The sequence below is a fragment of the Petaurus breviceps genome, unplaced genomic scaffold (genome assembly GCF_028583685.1).
Source record: "Petaurus breviceps papuanus isolate PSGF00001 unplaced genomic scaffold, PetGlider_PUasm1.0 38, whole genome shotgun sequence".
Taxonomy (NCBI): domain Eukaryota; kingdom Metazoa; phylum Chordata; class Mammalia; order Diprotodontia; family Petauridae; genus Petaurus; species Petaurus breviceps.
The window spans coordinates 53,395,986-53,413,068 of record NW_027186304.1 but is presented as its reverse complement, the minus strand read 5'-3'; the positions used below and the strand labels follow the sequence as shown (position 1 = coordinate 53,413,068).

Below are 17,083 nucleotides of genomic sequence, written 5' to 3'. Positions count from 1 at the left end.
AGATCTTAGAGGTCATCTAGTCCAGTGCCGTGGTTTATAGATGAAAATACTGGGTCCCCAAAGTGGTTAAGTGACTTGCTCAGTCACACAGCTTGTAAGTAGTAGAGTGAATAATTTAATCCAGGTCCTCTGACTCCAAATCCTCTTTACCAAGATGCCTCTCATGTATGAATTTCTTCCCTCCAGTTTTGAGGAAAAAAATAACCTTTTTTTCATTTCCATAATTTCTGACTGGTGGGCTGTTATACTTGATAATGGTAGGTACGATTCCTTCTCTGAAAACTTGTTAGCGGCTGATACTATGCAAATGATCCTGTTTGCTCAAAGGAAAAGCTCTTCAGCTTTGTTTAAGCTTTCAGAAGAGGGTTGTATATGCCAGACTTCAGGTCTAGTGATCTTAGGTTCCCCTAAGTTCACCCTTGTAGGCAGTGGTAACAAGGATAATTTATCCACATCGTTCTTTTGATATATAATTATGCTCTCATTTGAGCAGTAAATGACTGCTGAAAGGATAATAACAATAGTATACACTGATAAAACACTTTAAAATTACAAAGCACTTTCTTTACAACAACATTGGGATATAGGTAGTCATATTTTTTTTTTTCTTTTTGGAGGGCAGTTGGGGTTAAGTAACTTGCCCCAGGTCACACAGCTAGGTTTTTTTTTTTGTGTGTTAAGTGTCTGAGGCCAGATCCGAACTCAGGTCCTCCTGACTCCGGGGTGGTAGTCATATTTTAATACAATTAAGTTACTATTCCGGTTTTACAGAGTAGGAAACAGAGATTCAGAGCGGGTAGGGATTTGCCCGGGATCACACAGCTAATGTGTCAGAGGCAAGATTGGAGCCCAGGTCTCCTGATTCCAAGTCAACAAGTTTCCATCATAGTACACCATGTTACCTCTTAACAGGAAGGGATTCTCAAAGCTTTTTGTATCAGTAGTTCTTCCATTTCCAGAACACTCCTTGAGATCTAGGAGCATTTTCAGACTTTCTCTCTAGGTCTTTAACTATAGGAACATTGGATTTTTCACTAGAAAGACACCCATGAATATTTAAAGTACAGAGCTGGAAGCAGTAGAATGCCCTGATAACCTTCCTGTTGGTCCTTCCCCAAGATCCATCTCCTGAGAAGCACCACGTAACATTTGCAAATCCCCATTGCCATGCTTTTCTCTGCATTTGGTCACCCTTTTATTAAGTCTATTAATGAGCATTTATTAATTAAACCTATCATGCTAAGCACTGGGGCTGAAAAGAAAGGTAAAAGACAGTCCCTCATTAATTATATAACCTGTAGAAATAAAAACTATATGGACAAGATGATTACCAACTGAGGGCCTTAAAATGGTTTTCAGGGCATCAGTCAAGAAAACTTACGGAGCATCCATGTTTGTTGAAACTATCCTAGACACTCAAGAGACAGACTAGAGGTAAAAGCCACAATTCCAATTCTTTAAGAATTTACATTTGAGTTGGAGATACACAATATACACACAACATATAAGCTGGAGCTCATTTTGGTTGTGCCAAGAGGGCACCCATATTTGAACAATGTGGAATGGAGTGATCAGAGGACTAGGGTTATTCTAGAGTTTGGAAATGAATGTGATGTAAAACTAAATTAAAATTCTACAGGAGTTCCAATGAGAGACCCTGAGGCTATGCTTGAGGCTCTGCACTTCCTTCTCTGGCTGGTGTTTAATGGAAAATGCAGGGAGGGCACAGCTATATATATAGCAGGAGGCCACAGCAGTAAGGGTCACGTCATTTTGTATTGTTACTTTTTCTAGCTGTCACTGCTTCTGGTTGCTTGGAAAATAATGGCTTTATTTTTAGTTTCCCCCCTTTTCTCTTTCGGTTGAGTTTTATTTTCTTGTGTTTTTTAAGTTGGTTTTCTTCTTTTGCTGTTTTTTTCTCCTTGGAAAGCTCAAGCATCATTGGAACAAAGCAATTTATCCCAAAGGAGAGAAAGAGGAGAAAATGTCTGTCTGTTTGTCCATCTGTCCTTGGGAAGTGGGAGGGGAAGTCCTTTGATCCATGAGCTCCAGGTGGAAACTGAAAAGATCTTTTTTTGCCAGGAAGATATAGAAGAAACTCAGCAATGGTGGAAGAGTGTGTTACAGAAGAGGTTGTATTATCACAAGATTCCATGTGATAATGGCTAGAATTTATATAATGCCTTAAGGTTTCCAAAGTGCTTCACAGACACGATCTCATTTTATTCTCACAGCAACCTTGGTAGATAGGTAGGTGTTAAATTATCCCATTTTTACAGACAGGGAAACTGAGGCTAAGTGACTCACACAGAGACACCCAGCTAATAAGTGTCTAAAGCCAGATTTGAACTTCGGTCTTCCTGACTCCAGGTCCAGTGCCTACTCCACCAAGCTCCCTAGCTATTCTTATGAAATCCACAGAATCAAGGAAGGTGCTTAGGGGTTTAAAATCACAGGTCCCTAGGTATGGCTCTCCCACCTTGGAATAAGAATTTTACAAAGTACAGAGTTTCTACTGATTGTTGTTTGTGGTCAGTGGGTAATTACTAAGTAAACTGATGCTTCAAAGAAATAACCAACTGTTGCCATTTAGTAACTTTTGAATCCTACTCTGAGATGTTTCATGCTTTTCTTTGTTGGCTTTTTGATCTAAAGTCTCAATCTCTTCAGAGCTGCAGCAGGAAATTTAGATTTAACCTCAAGAGTCAGTGTTTTGTCTTGTGTCTCCTCTAATCTAATGCAGATGTTAGAATGACTATATTTTACTTGAGATTTTATTGAACTTCTGTCTCAATACCTCCTCTTTTTAATAGAAAACATAGCTTAGCTGCAATGCTCATTAAACTCAGAAAATCCAGCAAGCAGTAATTTCGAGAATGTATACAAGTAGAAAAGAGGAGATTTAGGTTCCCTCTTTGGATTGCCTCATTATTTTAGGGAAAGTTTTTCCATTTCAGAAAAGGAAAGGGAAAGATAGATAAAGTAAGTATGTTGACAAAGAAATCCATGTCAAAAACTGAGAACATTGTGCTGCCTAAATACGGATTGTGTGAATACTTCCCTTGGGCAGCCTATGGGAGACCAGCAGGGGATGGAGGTTCAGCTGCTTCTTCTAGTACAATTCATTCCAAGTTCATGATACTTCTGCTTTCCATTTTTTTCCCCTATCCACTAAGTCTTCCCAATTGATAAAGTATCATATCAAGTAGATTACAATAGGAACTTCTCTACTCGATTTAAACCATTTTACTATTTCAGGAAATCTCCAATTTCCATCACTTCATCTTCATAAAACAAATTTGACAGATAGGTCAGTTGAACAAGAAATAACTGAATATTGTACCTAGTGAAGTCCATTTCCTAAGGGCAAAGAGCTGTCAGGAAGATGTGGAATGAAATGTCAACATAGAATAAAGCAATCTGGACTTTTTAATTCAATGCAAATTCATTTAATAGGCAAAATCCTGCCACAACATACACATAAAACTCAGTTGAATTTGGATTTCCATCTTTTGCTGGTGTAGACCCCAAAGAGGATGCAATTATCAGTACATTCTCCAACTTTACAAGGTGAAGACGCTAACCTATTGATTAATAATGCACTTTGCTTCTCATCTGGAAAGATATGGAACGTAAACGTGGCCATTAGTTTTAGAGAAATTTAAAGCAATGTGGTAAAGTGAAAAGAACTGGGGGTTTCTACCAAAACATCCAGCTTTGAACTAATTCATTACATGATACTAGGTAATTCAATTAGCCTTTCTTTTTTGGAGGGCAGTTGTGGCTAAGTGACTTGCCCAAGGTCACATAGCTATTTTTTTGTGTTAAGCGTCTGAGGCTGGATTTGAACTCAGGTCCTCCTGACTCCAGGGCCAGTGCTCTATTTACTGTGCCACCTAGATGCCCCTCAATTAGCCTTTTTGATTCTCAGTTTCCTCATTTATAAAATTAGGGGCTGGAAGTAAACGATGGCTAAAATCCTTTCTACCTCCAGAATCATATTGTATCCTTGGTTTCAGATTTTCTTGTTTGCTTCTCTTGATGTTGAAAACCAGCCCAATACCAGTCTTTTTTAAAATTAATTTTTAAATGTAAATTTTTAAATTTTTCTGTCCTGATCACAGAATAATTGACTGGTTTCTGAATTGTTGATCCTGTTGAGTGACTACTTCCTTATTCTGAGCTTCTGATCCTGCCATGTAAAATAGAGATAATATTTTCATCACCAATGTCACCTGTTTGCAGATGATATTGTGCTGTATTACATCAAGCCTCAAATGGCACAGGGCTTGTTCAATATGATCCCTAATTACTCAAAAGAGCTCAGCCTAACACTCCGTCCAGGGAAAGCTAAATGTATGAAAAATGTTTATTGACTAGTCCGTGATGTGCACTTGGAAGGCAAGTCCATCCAATTAGTCCATCAATACATAGGCAGATGGACAGTGAGTGGAGCCCAGAATTAAATAAGAGGCAGAGTGGGCGATTACACTTGGGAAATTATGCATTTCTTTTACTGCTCCCAAGCTGCTTCTTGGCACAAAAGCCTATCTTTTAAATTTTTTAAATAAACACAAATGTTCTCTGGGTGCTGCTACATGTCTGTGAATCTTGAACCACAACACACAATCCCTGAGCTATCAAAAGCATGGCTGACCCTTAGGTCAGTGGCACAAGAAGTTTGCAGTATATTTCCAATGATGATTTTGTTGTTGTTGAGTTGTTGAATTGTTTCAGTCCTGGCCAACTCTCTGTGACCCCATTTGGGATTTTCTTGGCAAAGATACTGGAGTGGTTTGCCATTTCTTTCTCCAGCTTTTACAGATGAAGAAGTGAGGCAAACAGGGTTAAGTGACTTATCCAGGGCCACACAGCTAGCCAAGTATCTGAGTCTGGATTTGAAGTCAGGTCCTCCTGACTCCAGGAGCACTGCTCACTGTCATCCAGTGATGACCTAATGAAAGTAACACTTCATTGAGGAAGTATGATCTGAATAGGAAGTGGTGGTATACTAAGAGTGAAGGATAATAGGCAGCCATGGAATGTTAAAAGATGTCAAAGAAAAGCCCCTGAGGAGAATCTACGGAGGAAAATGAGAAGCAGTGCATGGGTCAGGATGGAGAGAGATTTCACATGGATGAGATCTCAGATCTGTTGAAGGAGACTTCAAAAGAGACACCCCAAAGTGCTGGATTAATATGAATTTCAAAATGTTGGTTATTTTTAGAACAATTTTTTCAGATCTTATTGGCCATCATTCATATAGGCATCTAAGTGGCAAGATGGATAGAACTGCTGGACTCAAGTCAGGAAGACCTGAGTTCAAATTCTTCCTCAAATATATACTAGCTGTGTGACCCTCAGAAAGTCATGATCTTAGCCTTAGTTTCCTCAATAATAGAACTGCCTCACAAGGTTGTTGAAAGGACCAAATGAGCTAACCACTTGTAAAGCACTTTGTAGAAATGCTAGGCCCTTTTTATTGTTGTTTTTTAGAATCAATTCAGTATTCAGAATCATCCTCAACTTGGGTGAATGCAAAATTTTGACAGCAATGTATACTTTTGGGGAAAATGTCAACTCTTGATGTGTGTTTATTGCAAGGAAAAGTGGGCAACTAATTTAAAAATCGTTACACCCAAAACATTTGTTCCCTGGTACCATTTCCAATGCTGTTCTCCTTGAGCCATTCATGAAGCTAACATTGGAAGTAGGATTGAAGCCCCCTTGAATTTCCTTGTCTGATAGCAGGGAATTTCCATTATTATCATTGCAGTACAGGCTTGTTCTCATGGGAGCTTAATAATAAATGACCATTCATAAATCTTTTGTCTTTTTTTTTTCCAGCCTGCAGCATTTTCCTTTCTCTTCCACAGACGTTGTACAACATCTACACGTAAGTGTGCTTTTTTTTTTTTTTTAAAGCAATTGAGGTTAAGTAACTTGCTCAAGGTTACATGGCTAGTTAATTCTGGGTGTGGTGCTAAGTATCTGAGCCTGGGTTCGATCCCAGGTTATCCCGACTCTGGGGCTGGTACTTTTACTCTAAACATTTATTTATTTTGCTTTTTGGAGGGCAGTTGGGGTTAAGTTACTTGCCCCAGGTCATACAGCTAGTTTTTTTTTTTTTTGGTGTTAAGTGTCTGAGGCTGGATTTGAACTCAGGTCTTCCTGACTCCAGGGCTGGTACTCTACTCACTGTGCCACCTAACTGCCCCGTAAGTGTGCTTTTCAAGTTAAAAGATAGTAGGTGCTCAGATAAAAACAAGAGCTCATGTCCCAATTGATATCCTAAACAAATTGAGTGCATTACACATGGAGCTTGGGTGTTCAGAGGATATGTATTGAATTGAATTCTGGCCTTTTGTGTGGTAGATTTGGACATTTATCCATGGATGTTCTCCTGGCATCAAAATGTTCAATTCTTTGACATGTGATCTTCTTTTTGAGATCGGGGTGGGTGGGTCATCATGAGAGATCATGTGGTGTAAGTGGGAGCAGTGTGAAATTTGGAGTTGGGAGAGACCTGGGTTTGAATTCTGCCTCTTTATTGGTCAGACATATGATGATAGACAAGTCATTTGACCTCTGAGTCCCACCTTCCTCATCTGTTAAATGGGTGTATAGCAGTAGCTGTAATATTTCTCTTGCAGGACCCTTCTGAGGATCTATGAAGAAAATGTTCGTACTGCACTTTGCAAACCTTAAGTTGCTCTATAATGTCACTTATCATTTTCATATTTGCTCCTTATATTTTAGCAGTTAGATGTCATCAAACATTCCTCACTTTTTAGTGTGTTTACATATATATATATATATTTGTAAAAACGAACCTGTTAAAATTACTAATGAAAAGCACTGTTTTATCTAGAGATTCAAAATATTCTACTTGTTTCTCCAGGTTAACATGGTACAAACTTAACAACTTATTTGTGTGTGTGTGGGAGGGGTTGTTTTCCATGCCTTTATTTTTGTTGTTGAATCACTGTATTTCAATACATATGGAGTGGTTTAAGATTCAGACAAAATAGATGCTTGAAATGTGCATCTAATGAAATTGCAGACAGGCTTCATATTCTCAAGAAATACTAGCTCTGAGGAACTGAGAAGTAAGAACTTGAAGTTCATTTTTTTTCAACAAACATATCCAGACTTAGACATCTAAATTGAATGTTGTTCCTTTCAGCATAGACACCTTCAGAAGTTAGACATTTATTTCCAGGAAGGTGGGCATTGCTTTAAAAATTTGTGGAACTGCCTTAAGGGTCTTTGAAATTTGTGGATTTGAACTTTGAAAGCAAAACAAAATTTTAGAAAGGATCTTATGTTTCAGTTGTGTCCAACTCTTCGTGATCTCATGTGGGGTTTTCTTGGCAAGTATACGAGAGTAGTTTGCCATTTCCTTCTCAGTTCATCTTACAGATGAGGAAAATGAGGCAAATAGGGTTAAGTGACTTGCTCAGGGTCACACAGTTAGTGATTATCTGAGATTGAATTTGAACTCAAGTCTTCCTGACTCCAGATTGACTACTCTACTTACTGCACCACTTAGCTGCCCCCGTACAAAAGTTACTCAGATGAATAAGGATAATCTCAAGCTTGGTAATACTGTTTTAGGTAAAATATTAGTTGTGATTTTAAAATAGTAAAGCTAATGTGTGTCAGTACACGTGTTTTTGTGGGGAGGTATAAACTGATGGACACGTTCAGGAGGAGGAGCCAAGATTGAGAAGTAGCTGGAAGAAGTATAGCCTAGCTCCGCACCAGAACTCCTCTGCAAAGATCTAGAAAATGCCCAACAAGAATGAGAAGATCACAGTGGGTCATCTTTCCAGCCTAGAGCGGCATAGCAGAAACAGACAGATCTATGGAAAATGGAGACAGTCAGACCAGGAGAATGCTGCCCAGACCATTCATGTGCAGCTCCGGAAAGAGGACCCAGGATGTGGCCCACTACAGGAAGAGCTCTGAGATCCACACAAAGGGGCCCCTGCCTCGTGCAGGATGAAAGAACACGTACCAAGTGGTGGTTCTGTTTCTCTTATCTTGTTCTGGGTCACATGTCCAGGATAAACTGAGAGGACACCTGTGTGTCCGGTTGGCATTCCACTGAGTAGAAGTCCCAGGTCTTAGGCTGGGTATGAAGCAAGGGGCAAGTTCAGACACAAGCAGCATTACTCTGCCCCCCAAAGCAGAGCAGGGTCTCAGTTTTATCCCCCAGCCAAGTCTGCAGCCTGCAGGGGAATAACCAGGACACAAATCCCAGACCAAAGAAGACAATGCAGTTAGGTTACTCTGAACCGCTGGAGCTTTCCAGCTGGCTTGTGGTAACTGGACCCAGCAGGAGGCTACAGGTGAATACTCAGTAAGCAATCTATTAAGTGCCTTCTGTGTGCCACACACTGTGCTGAATGCTGGAGATGCAAAGAAACGCAACCCACAGTCTCTGCATTTGAGGGGCTCAGAGTTCACTAGAACTGCACCAGAGGCAGGTCCACAGGTGTATTGCTCAGACCCCAGCCTGAGTAGCAATTGAATTGAGATGAGGAGGGCTGTGATCAGATTTTGCCCTGGATCAGACTACTTTGGGAGCAATGAAAGCTTGTAAGCCCTCAGCCTGAGTTGCCTGTGAAATCCTGGAATAACACAACATTCAGACCCTCAGAAAAGCTACAAGAGGACCCAAGATGTCTCAAGCTAAGTCCAGCCATTCCTATCAAAAGTTCACAGAGCCTGGTCCTAACATAAAGTCTGCCTGAAGTCAGGAAGTAGTCTGGAAGAATGAGCATACAAAAAAGAATGTAGAAAAAGAAACAAAACAAAACACTTTTGACAAGACACAGTACCCATTCCTTTTAAAAATACTAGAAAACAGGGGCAGCTAGGTGGCACAGTGAATAGAGCACCAGCCCTGGAGTCAGGAGGACCTGAGTTCAAATCTGGCCTCAGACACTTAACACACACACAAAAAAACTAGTCATGTGACCTTGGGTAAGTCACTTAACCCCAATTAACCCTCCCCCCCCAAACGAAAGAAAGAAAAAACAAGGAAATTGGATAAATATTAATTGCTCGTGGGTAGGCTGAGCAAATATAATAAAAATTATAATTCTACTTTAATTTACTTATTCAGTGCTATAACAATCAAGCTACCAGAGGATTAGATAAAAAAAATGATAACAATTGATTTGGAGTAATAAAAGATCAAGAATCTCAGGAAAAATAATGAAAAAAGTGAGAAGGAAGGGGGCCTAGTACCGCCAGACCTCACACTGTGCTACAAGACAACAATTATCAAGAGAATTTGATACAAATTGAACAAGTTGTGGTATATGATTGTGATGGAATACTACTGTGCTGTAAGAAATGAGCTCAGTGATCTTAGAAAAACATGGAAAGACTTGCACAAAATGGAGAGAGAAATGAGCAGAACCAAGAGAACATCGTATACAATAACAGCAATCTTGTTTTAAGAATGGCTTTGAGTGAATAAAGCATCTTGACTATTATAAGTACTCAAATTAACTACAAAGGACATATGAAGAAAGATGCTATCTGTGTCCAAGGAAAGAACTGAAGAATAGAAGTATGTACATAATAATTTTACACATACATGTCCTATTTGTGTCTAATGGTAGTCATCCTGGGCGGGGGCGGGGAGGAAAGGGGAAAAAAGGAGAAAAAGAAAAAAAATTATTACATGTACATTATATATATATATATTTATTATATATGTAAATGGGATAGCAAGTTGTACATAATAGATTTTCAGTTTCATGTGCAATCATTTTTTTTTAAATTATACTGTGTTACGGGAATGTTTGTTTTAACCCATAAATTTAAAATAAAATAAACAAGAATGAAAAAAAGAATTTAGTATTGGTTAAAAAATTAAAAAAAGTCAATCAGTGAAGCAGATTAGGTACACAATATAGAGAAGCAAGGAATATTAATTAATAATAATAAATCTGATATATCAAAAGATCCCAAATACTGGTATAAGAACCCACACTATTTGACCAAAAACTGTTGGAAAACTGGAAAGCATTTTAACAGAAACTAGGTATAGACCAATGTCTCATGTTGTATAACAAGATAAGTTCAAAATGGGTAGATGACTTAGACATAAAGGGTTGTCATCACACAACTAGTTAATTAGGGGCAGTTAGGTGGCACAGTGTATAGAGCACCTGCCCTGGAGTAGGGAGGATCGGAGTTCAAATCCAGACTCAGACACTTTACACTTACTAGCTGTGTGACCTTGGGCAAGTCACTTAACCCCCATTGCCTTGCCTTCCTCCCTCAAAAAAAGCAAACAAACAAAACCACAGCTAGTTAATTAGTAACCCTTGGGGCAAGCCAACTTCTCTGGGCCTCAGTTTCCTCATTTATAGAACAGGGTATTGAACTAAATATTCTTTAAGGGCTCTTACAACTCAAAGTTCTATGATTATATATTTTTCTGTGTTATTTTATTCTAATGGCTTACATTTGGCGATCCAAATGTGACATATATAAAACTGACTATTAAAGACTATTAGATTAAGCTCATTTTTCAGATGAGGCTCCGAGAGTTTAAAGGGCTTATGGAGAATCACAAGCTCATTAGTATTCAGGTCTCCTCATGCTGCGTCTCATTTTCTAACTCTAGGCCTACGTTCTAATGTTAAAACTGGCACTTTAATTTTTCTGCGTTGTAGGGCATACCAGAGGAAGACCCTGAAGAAGGATTCTTTGTATGAAGCGCTGCTGCCTTTGGTGTCTCCCACCCTCCTGTTTTTCCTCCTGACCGTTTGGGTGGCTTTATCTCCATGTAATATATTAATCAGACAGCCCAGATTATTTTTATTTATGGTTGGTGTTGCCTTCTCCAGTGTTGCTGTAAGTATCCAAAAGGTTTACACTTGTGTAGTTGGGTGAGAGAAGATCCATTCAAAATGACTTTCACAATTCTCTAACCAGTCTTGCTTTTTTCTAAATGGGGCATGTGTGCCTTAGGCATTGGATAGCTATACTCTTTTTTTTTTTTTTGCTTTTTTTTGGAGAGGGGAAGGTAGGGCAATTGGGGTTAAGTGACTTGCCCAAGGTCACACAGCTGGTAAGTATGTAAAGTGTCTGAGGCTGAATTTGAAGTCAGGTCCTCCTGACTCTAGGGCCAGTGCTCTATTTACTGTTCCACCTAGCCACCCCAGCTATAGTCTTTTTTTTTTTTTTAAGCAATCGGGGTTAAGTAACTTGCTCAAGGTTACACGGCCAGTTATTTCTGGGTGTGGTGCTGAGTATCTGAGCCCAGATTTGATCCAAGTCATCCCGACACTGGAGCCGGTGCTCTTACTCACTGAGCCACCTGGCCACCCCTAAGCAATTGGGGTTAAGTAACTTGCTCAAGGTTACACGGCCAGGTGTTTCTGGGTGGGTGCTTAGTGTCTGAGCCCAGATTCAATCCCCAGGTCATCCCAACTCTGGGGCCAGTGCTCTTACTCGCTGTGCTACCTGGCTGCCCCTATACTCTTTTTGAAATGGCATCAATTCAGGTCCTTCCTGGAGACAGAGAGATGGCTTAGGTCTAGGCCTTCTGGATTTTCCTCTCAACCTTAGTGATTTTGCTTAAGTAGTAAAATAATAATCATAATGATAACTAACATTTGTAGAGTGCTTACTATGTACTAGGCATTGTGCTAAGAACTTGACAATCATCATCTTATTTGATGGTGTTATTATCATTCCTATTTTATAGATGACAGAGGTTAAATGACTTGCTCAAGGTCACATAGCTATTAAATGTCTGATGTTTCATTTGAACTCAGGTCTTCCTGAGCATACTAACTGTGTGACCCTGGGCAAGTCGCTTAACCCTGTTTGCCTCAGTTTCCTCATCTGTAAAATGAGCTAGAGAAGGAAATGGCAAAGCACTCCAGTATCTTTGCCAAGAAAACCCCAAATGGGGTCAGGAAGAGTCAGACATGACTGAAAATGACTGTACAACAATCACAAATTCCTGACTCCAGGCCTGGTGCTCTGGCCACTGCACTACTTTGCTGCCCCCAAATTAGATTGGCGTCTCTTGTGATGATTTGTAAGCCTAAGGTGACCAGACACGGAGCCCCAATCCAACGGCTCCTTTTGGGGCATGTTGACATGACTCAGTGTAGAAAGTTTAGTGGGACAGTCTGAATTTGGTGACGCTGACATAAGGGCTTTTTACTTTAAAATGGTCCTCAATCAATACGCACTTATTGTTTACTATGTGCCAAGGACTGGGAATATAAAGAAAATCAAGAAACACCGTCCCTGCTTTCAGGAATCTCCCATTATAATTGGAAGAGACCATATGCGTAAATGATGATCTACTTACAAGTCATATACAGTGTAAATGGCAGCAATCTCAGGGAAGGCGTTAAATGCAGCAGGGGAGACTGGGAAATGCCTGCTGGAGAAAGTGGGCTTTGAGCCAAGTCTTGAAGAAGGTCAGGAAAGCTAGGAGGTGGGAGTGAGAAGGGAGAGCATTCTAGGCAGGGGCCACAGCTAATGCAAAAGCATGGAGCTGGTAGATGGAGTGGTGTGTGAGGAACAGCAAGCTGGCCAGTGGAGCTGTTTACAGAGTATGTGGAGAGGAGTCAAGTCTGAGCAAAATGGCATGCTTTCCTTGAATTTTCTTTTGCCTGCCTTGCACAAGGGGCAAGGGGATCCTTGTTAGGGAAAGTAATCGAGAAGTTTTCATTTATAGATGACTTTTATTTCATCGATTATAGGGAGCTCTCAATGGGGAAATCCATCTCCTAATGTAGATCAGCTCTGTAGTTTATCATCATTGAGAAAAGAAAATATACTTTGACTTAGGTGAAAAGGAACTGTGGTGCTATTGGGGGAAACATGTTGATTTAGCATTATTTTCCATAAGAAGTAATGTTTGCAGTTAGAAATTTCCTGACGTAGAATTATCTCTATCTTCACCTCTACCATCAAAATGGAAATCATACAGTGGGGCAAAGAACGAGGTCCTTGGTTTTCTAATGCTCCATCCCCCATATTTTTTGGAATTTATAGTGGCTGTCAAATTCCCAACAGATCCTAGGTTATACCTAGAAAAACAGCAATATCTGTTACTCTCCTCAATGAAAACTATTGTTGAATGAATGAAACTGTAAATCTTTTAGCAGGAATGAGGAGATGTAGTAATGGAAAAATTGGAGAAAAAGTAGGGAACTTTGGTCTCTTACAACTTTTAACTTGGAAAGTTAGAGATCTATTAATACCTCAGTGCCTAATATGAATTTTAATATGCATTCAATCCTCAACTTTCATGGGGGTAATGTTTCTAGAAAATGTTCATGAAAGTAAAAAATACAAGTGTTGATACATTAACCCTATGGGAAATAGGGGGTTAAGTTCCTGCGACCACCCAAAACTGTAATCTTTCATATTCGAGATTGCTGAAAATACAGTTTTCTTCATACACTTCTTTATAACAAAACATTAATTCTGATAATATGTACTTTTCCTAACACAGGAACCATGAAATAACCCATAAAAGTACACAAAATAAAATTAAAATTGGTAACATGCAAAACATTTCTTCTTGCTAGCAATTCCCTAGAATTCTGTGGCCTTTTGTGCTAACATCTCAATTAAAAAAAAAGCATTTTAGGCAGGGGGTATAATGGACAATATTTACTTTTCATAACACCTGAAATCTACAGCATCATAAACACTGCGAATAAAATTCTTATAACTAGAACATTTTTAACCTGAATCTTACCTTCCACTCTGTCAGATGGCAATGTGAGGGTGTTGTACTGTATAATATACTGCTGTAAACCTTTCTACCTTGGCCACCCTCTGAAAAACAAGAAAGAGATTGCAGCAACTTCAGTCCCTGCTGTCAGAAGACACTGAGACTAGTGAGTTCTCAGCATTACCTTTGACACTGAATCCTTCACAGCTGGTGGTTGGTGATGACGATGGTGAAGGATGCAGCAGCTTAAAATAATCCATCAGTGATGTCTGCTTCATGGCCTGTTTGAGATCCTTAAAGGTCTTGGAGTATAGGAACATGCTAGAGATGATTTGACATTTAACCTTGAGACTGAGATCTTTGATGGAATGGGCAGCCTCGATGCTTCTAGTCAGCTGGTCGATTAGGCAGAACGTGGGTGCCGACGTGCCAGCACAATCTTTATTTTATCTAATGCTTTTATTTTCTCACTAAGCTGCATCACTGACTTTGCTTGGGCTTACAGCCCCAAACATTTGCACTACATTCTGGGGGCCTAAGTGCAACAAAACTTGAGTTTTAAAGGTAAACAGTAAAAATTTGCAACTAATGCACAGGGAGCCCTTTCCATCAGTAGGGTGAACTAGACCATTGAAGCACCCACTAGGATACTATCTACTCTACAAACCTACCCATTGCACCTCTCATCATTTTTCTGCTGTGAATGTGTGTGGTCATCAACATGAAAGCGAAAATGAAGTTAGTAATAAAATCAGGCAAATTCTTGTAGTTGTAAGGGCGGCTGTTGAACATTGACTTTATTATATAGTCTGCCATATACTGGGCTTAACGCACATGTATCATAAGGACTGATTTAGACTTGCAAGAGGCATCCTCTAGTTCAGAGCTCTTACTTTACATAGAAGTAGGAAACTGAGACCCAAAGAAGCTGACAACCTGGCCATAGATTTTAGTAGCAGAGAGGGGATTCAAATCCTGTTTGATCTCATTCCAAATCCCATAAATCTAGGCAGTTAGGTGGCACAGAGTATGGAGGGCCAGGCCTGGAGTCAGGAAGACCTGAGTTCAAAGCAGGAGTGGGGAACCTGTGACCTTGAAACCCCTGAAATAGAGCTTTAGACACTTACTAGCTGTGTGACCCTGGGCAAGTCTTTCTGCCTCAGTTTCCTCATCTGAAATGTGGGGATAATAATAATACCTCCCCCCCCCCAGGATGGTTGAGAGAGTAAAATGAAATAATATTTGTGAAGTACTCTATAAATGCTAGCTCTTACTATTTTCATTTCATCATTTTTTATGGTGTTAGAATCTAGGCAAACATTTTGAAAGTAAGTTGATAAGGGCAAGGGCATCTTTAGAGAAAGTATTCTAGGAGTTTTCATTTAATAAATTACCATTTGTTTTCATTTCTTTTCTTTTTTTGCTTTTTGGAGGGCAATTGGGGTTAAGTGACTTCTCCAAGGTCACATGGCTAGTTTTTGTGTTAAGTGTCTGAGGCTGGATTTGAACTCAGGTCCTCCTGACTCCAGGGCTGGTGCTCTATTCACTGCGCCAACTAGCCGCCCCTTGTTTTCATTTCTTTTTCAAACACGCTACGGAACCTACTGTTCCCAAATTGTCTATTTCCCAACTCTTCAGATTCTGACCTGGGTATCATCATTCTCCCAGCCTCTGAGGACCAGGGGGTAAATAACATTTGCCTGCTCTCATGTTTGAGTTAGATGAATTAAAATATGGTAGCTGAAATCATGTTTCCAAATTAGAAAAAGTCACATTTTCCTTTAATTTTCTGCTTCTGACTGGTTGTTCCTATTTATATTTCCTGTGGAGGCCGAGTGTATGTTGTCATGGCAATTTTTTTTTTCTCCTTGAAATTCTTATACCCTTGGAGGTTCATTATTTTTACCCAGTAGCAAGTAATGGCACATGTGTTGCTTTAGCATGAGTATTTTCTTTTCATAGTTTTTATAGAATTATAGATGTTGAGAATTATAGATAAATTAAAATTGACCTTAGATCACACATTTGTTTCTTGACATCTTAAAGGAAAAAAGCACATGACTTAGGACCTCCTTTTACGCTTAGCCGTAGCTGAGATGGTCTTAATTCCTTCTGCCCACCATCATCACCCCTTCCCCTCTTGACTTCTTTTTTTTATGTAGCTAAATATGCACAGATGTCCTTCTTTAAAAAAGTCCATTTTCATGATTCTGATGCTCTTTCTAGCAAATGGGGATATTAATTGCACCAACCTCACAGGGTTGTTGGGAAGATCAAATGTACCATTCGTAAAATGCTTAGCATAATGCCTAGCACGTATTAGGTGCTTAATAAATTTTCCCTTCCTTTCTCCTCCTTCCCTTTCCAAGAATCACACATAATTATGGAATGCCTAAGTTGGAGGGGACCCTGGGGACCACCTTATGGAACCAACATCATGTGAACAAGAATCCTTTCTAAGTGTAACCAGCAAGGGGTCATCCAACCTTTACTTGAAGACCTCTAGTGAGGGAAAAATTATTACCACTTGAGGCAATCCTTTCCATTTTTGTAAAACTCTATTTTTAGGAATATTTCCTTTAAGTAAAGTCTAATTTGTATCTTTGAAACTGATACTTATCCTTCCTAGTTATGCCTGGTGTGGTGAACAAGGCTCATCTCTCCTCCACGTGACAGTTCTTCAGATACTTGGAGATATCTAAGATGTTCCCCCCTTGGATTTCCCTTTCCCATATGAATCAATACTGTTTCCTTCAACTCATTCTCATGTATGACTTTGAGACCCTTCACCTTTCTGTATTCCCTCTCCTCCAGATAGTTTTCATTTTACCAATTTGCTTTCTAGACAGTGACATCTAAAACTCAACACAGTACTTCAGCTGTCACAAGGAAAGAGCATAGCACCTCCATTTTTCTGGACAGTCTTCGAAACTTAGCTTGATTTACATTAAGATTAATTTAAAGATTACATTAGCTTTTTTTTGGGCTGCCATGTTTCACAACTGATTGATAATGAACTTTTATGCAACTATAGTCTCCAGATCTTATTTTAATTGAACTGCCGTATAACCAGACTTTCCTATCTTTTATTTGTGAAGTTGATTTTTAAAACTCAGATATAAGAAATTACATTAATCCCTATTAGCCCACTCCCTTCTTGACTTCCTGACCTCCAGATTCACCATTCAACTAAAAACTGTTGTTATAAAAATCACCGGTGACATTTTTTTGTGTGTGTGCCAAAGTAATGGACCTTTCTCAAGATTTTCAAAATTTACCTTCTAAAGTAGGTGACTAGAAATCACATTAGATGATACTTATCTAATTTTTTAAAAAATTAATCTCAGT

General features: G+C 39.3%; 1 protein-coding gene across 2 annotated transcripts in view; it reads left to right on the top strand.

Annotated features, from left to right (window-relative positions):
- The window catches only part of LOC138170507 (ethanolaminephosphotransferase 1-like), a 164,152-nt gene that overhangs the window by 139,390 nt on the left and 7,679 nt on the right, over nt 1-17,083 (top strand). For both annotated transcript variants that reach the window (XM_069099893.1, XM_069099892.1), the window contains exons 7-8: nt 5,848-5,896; nt 10,701-10,881. In XM_069099893.1, the coding sequence (XP_068955994.1) occupies nt 5,848-5,896; nt 10,701-10,881 (230 nt within the window). The remainder of the gene's footprint in view (nt 1-5,847; nt 5,897-10,700; nt 10,882-17,083) is intronic.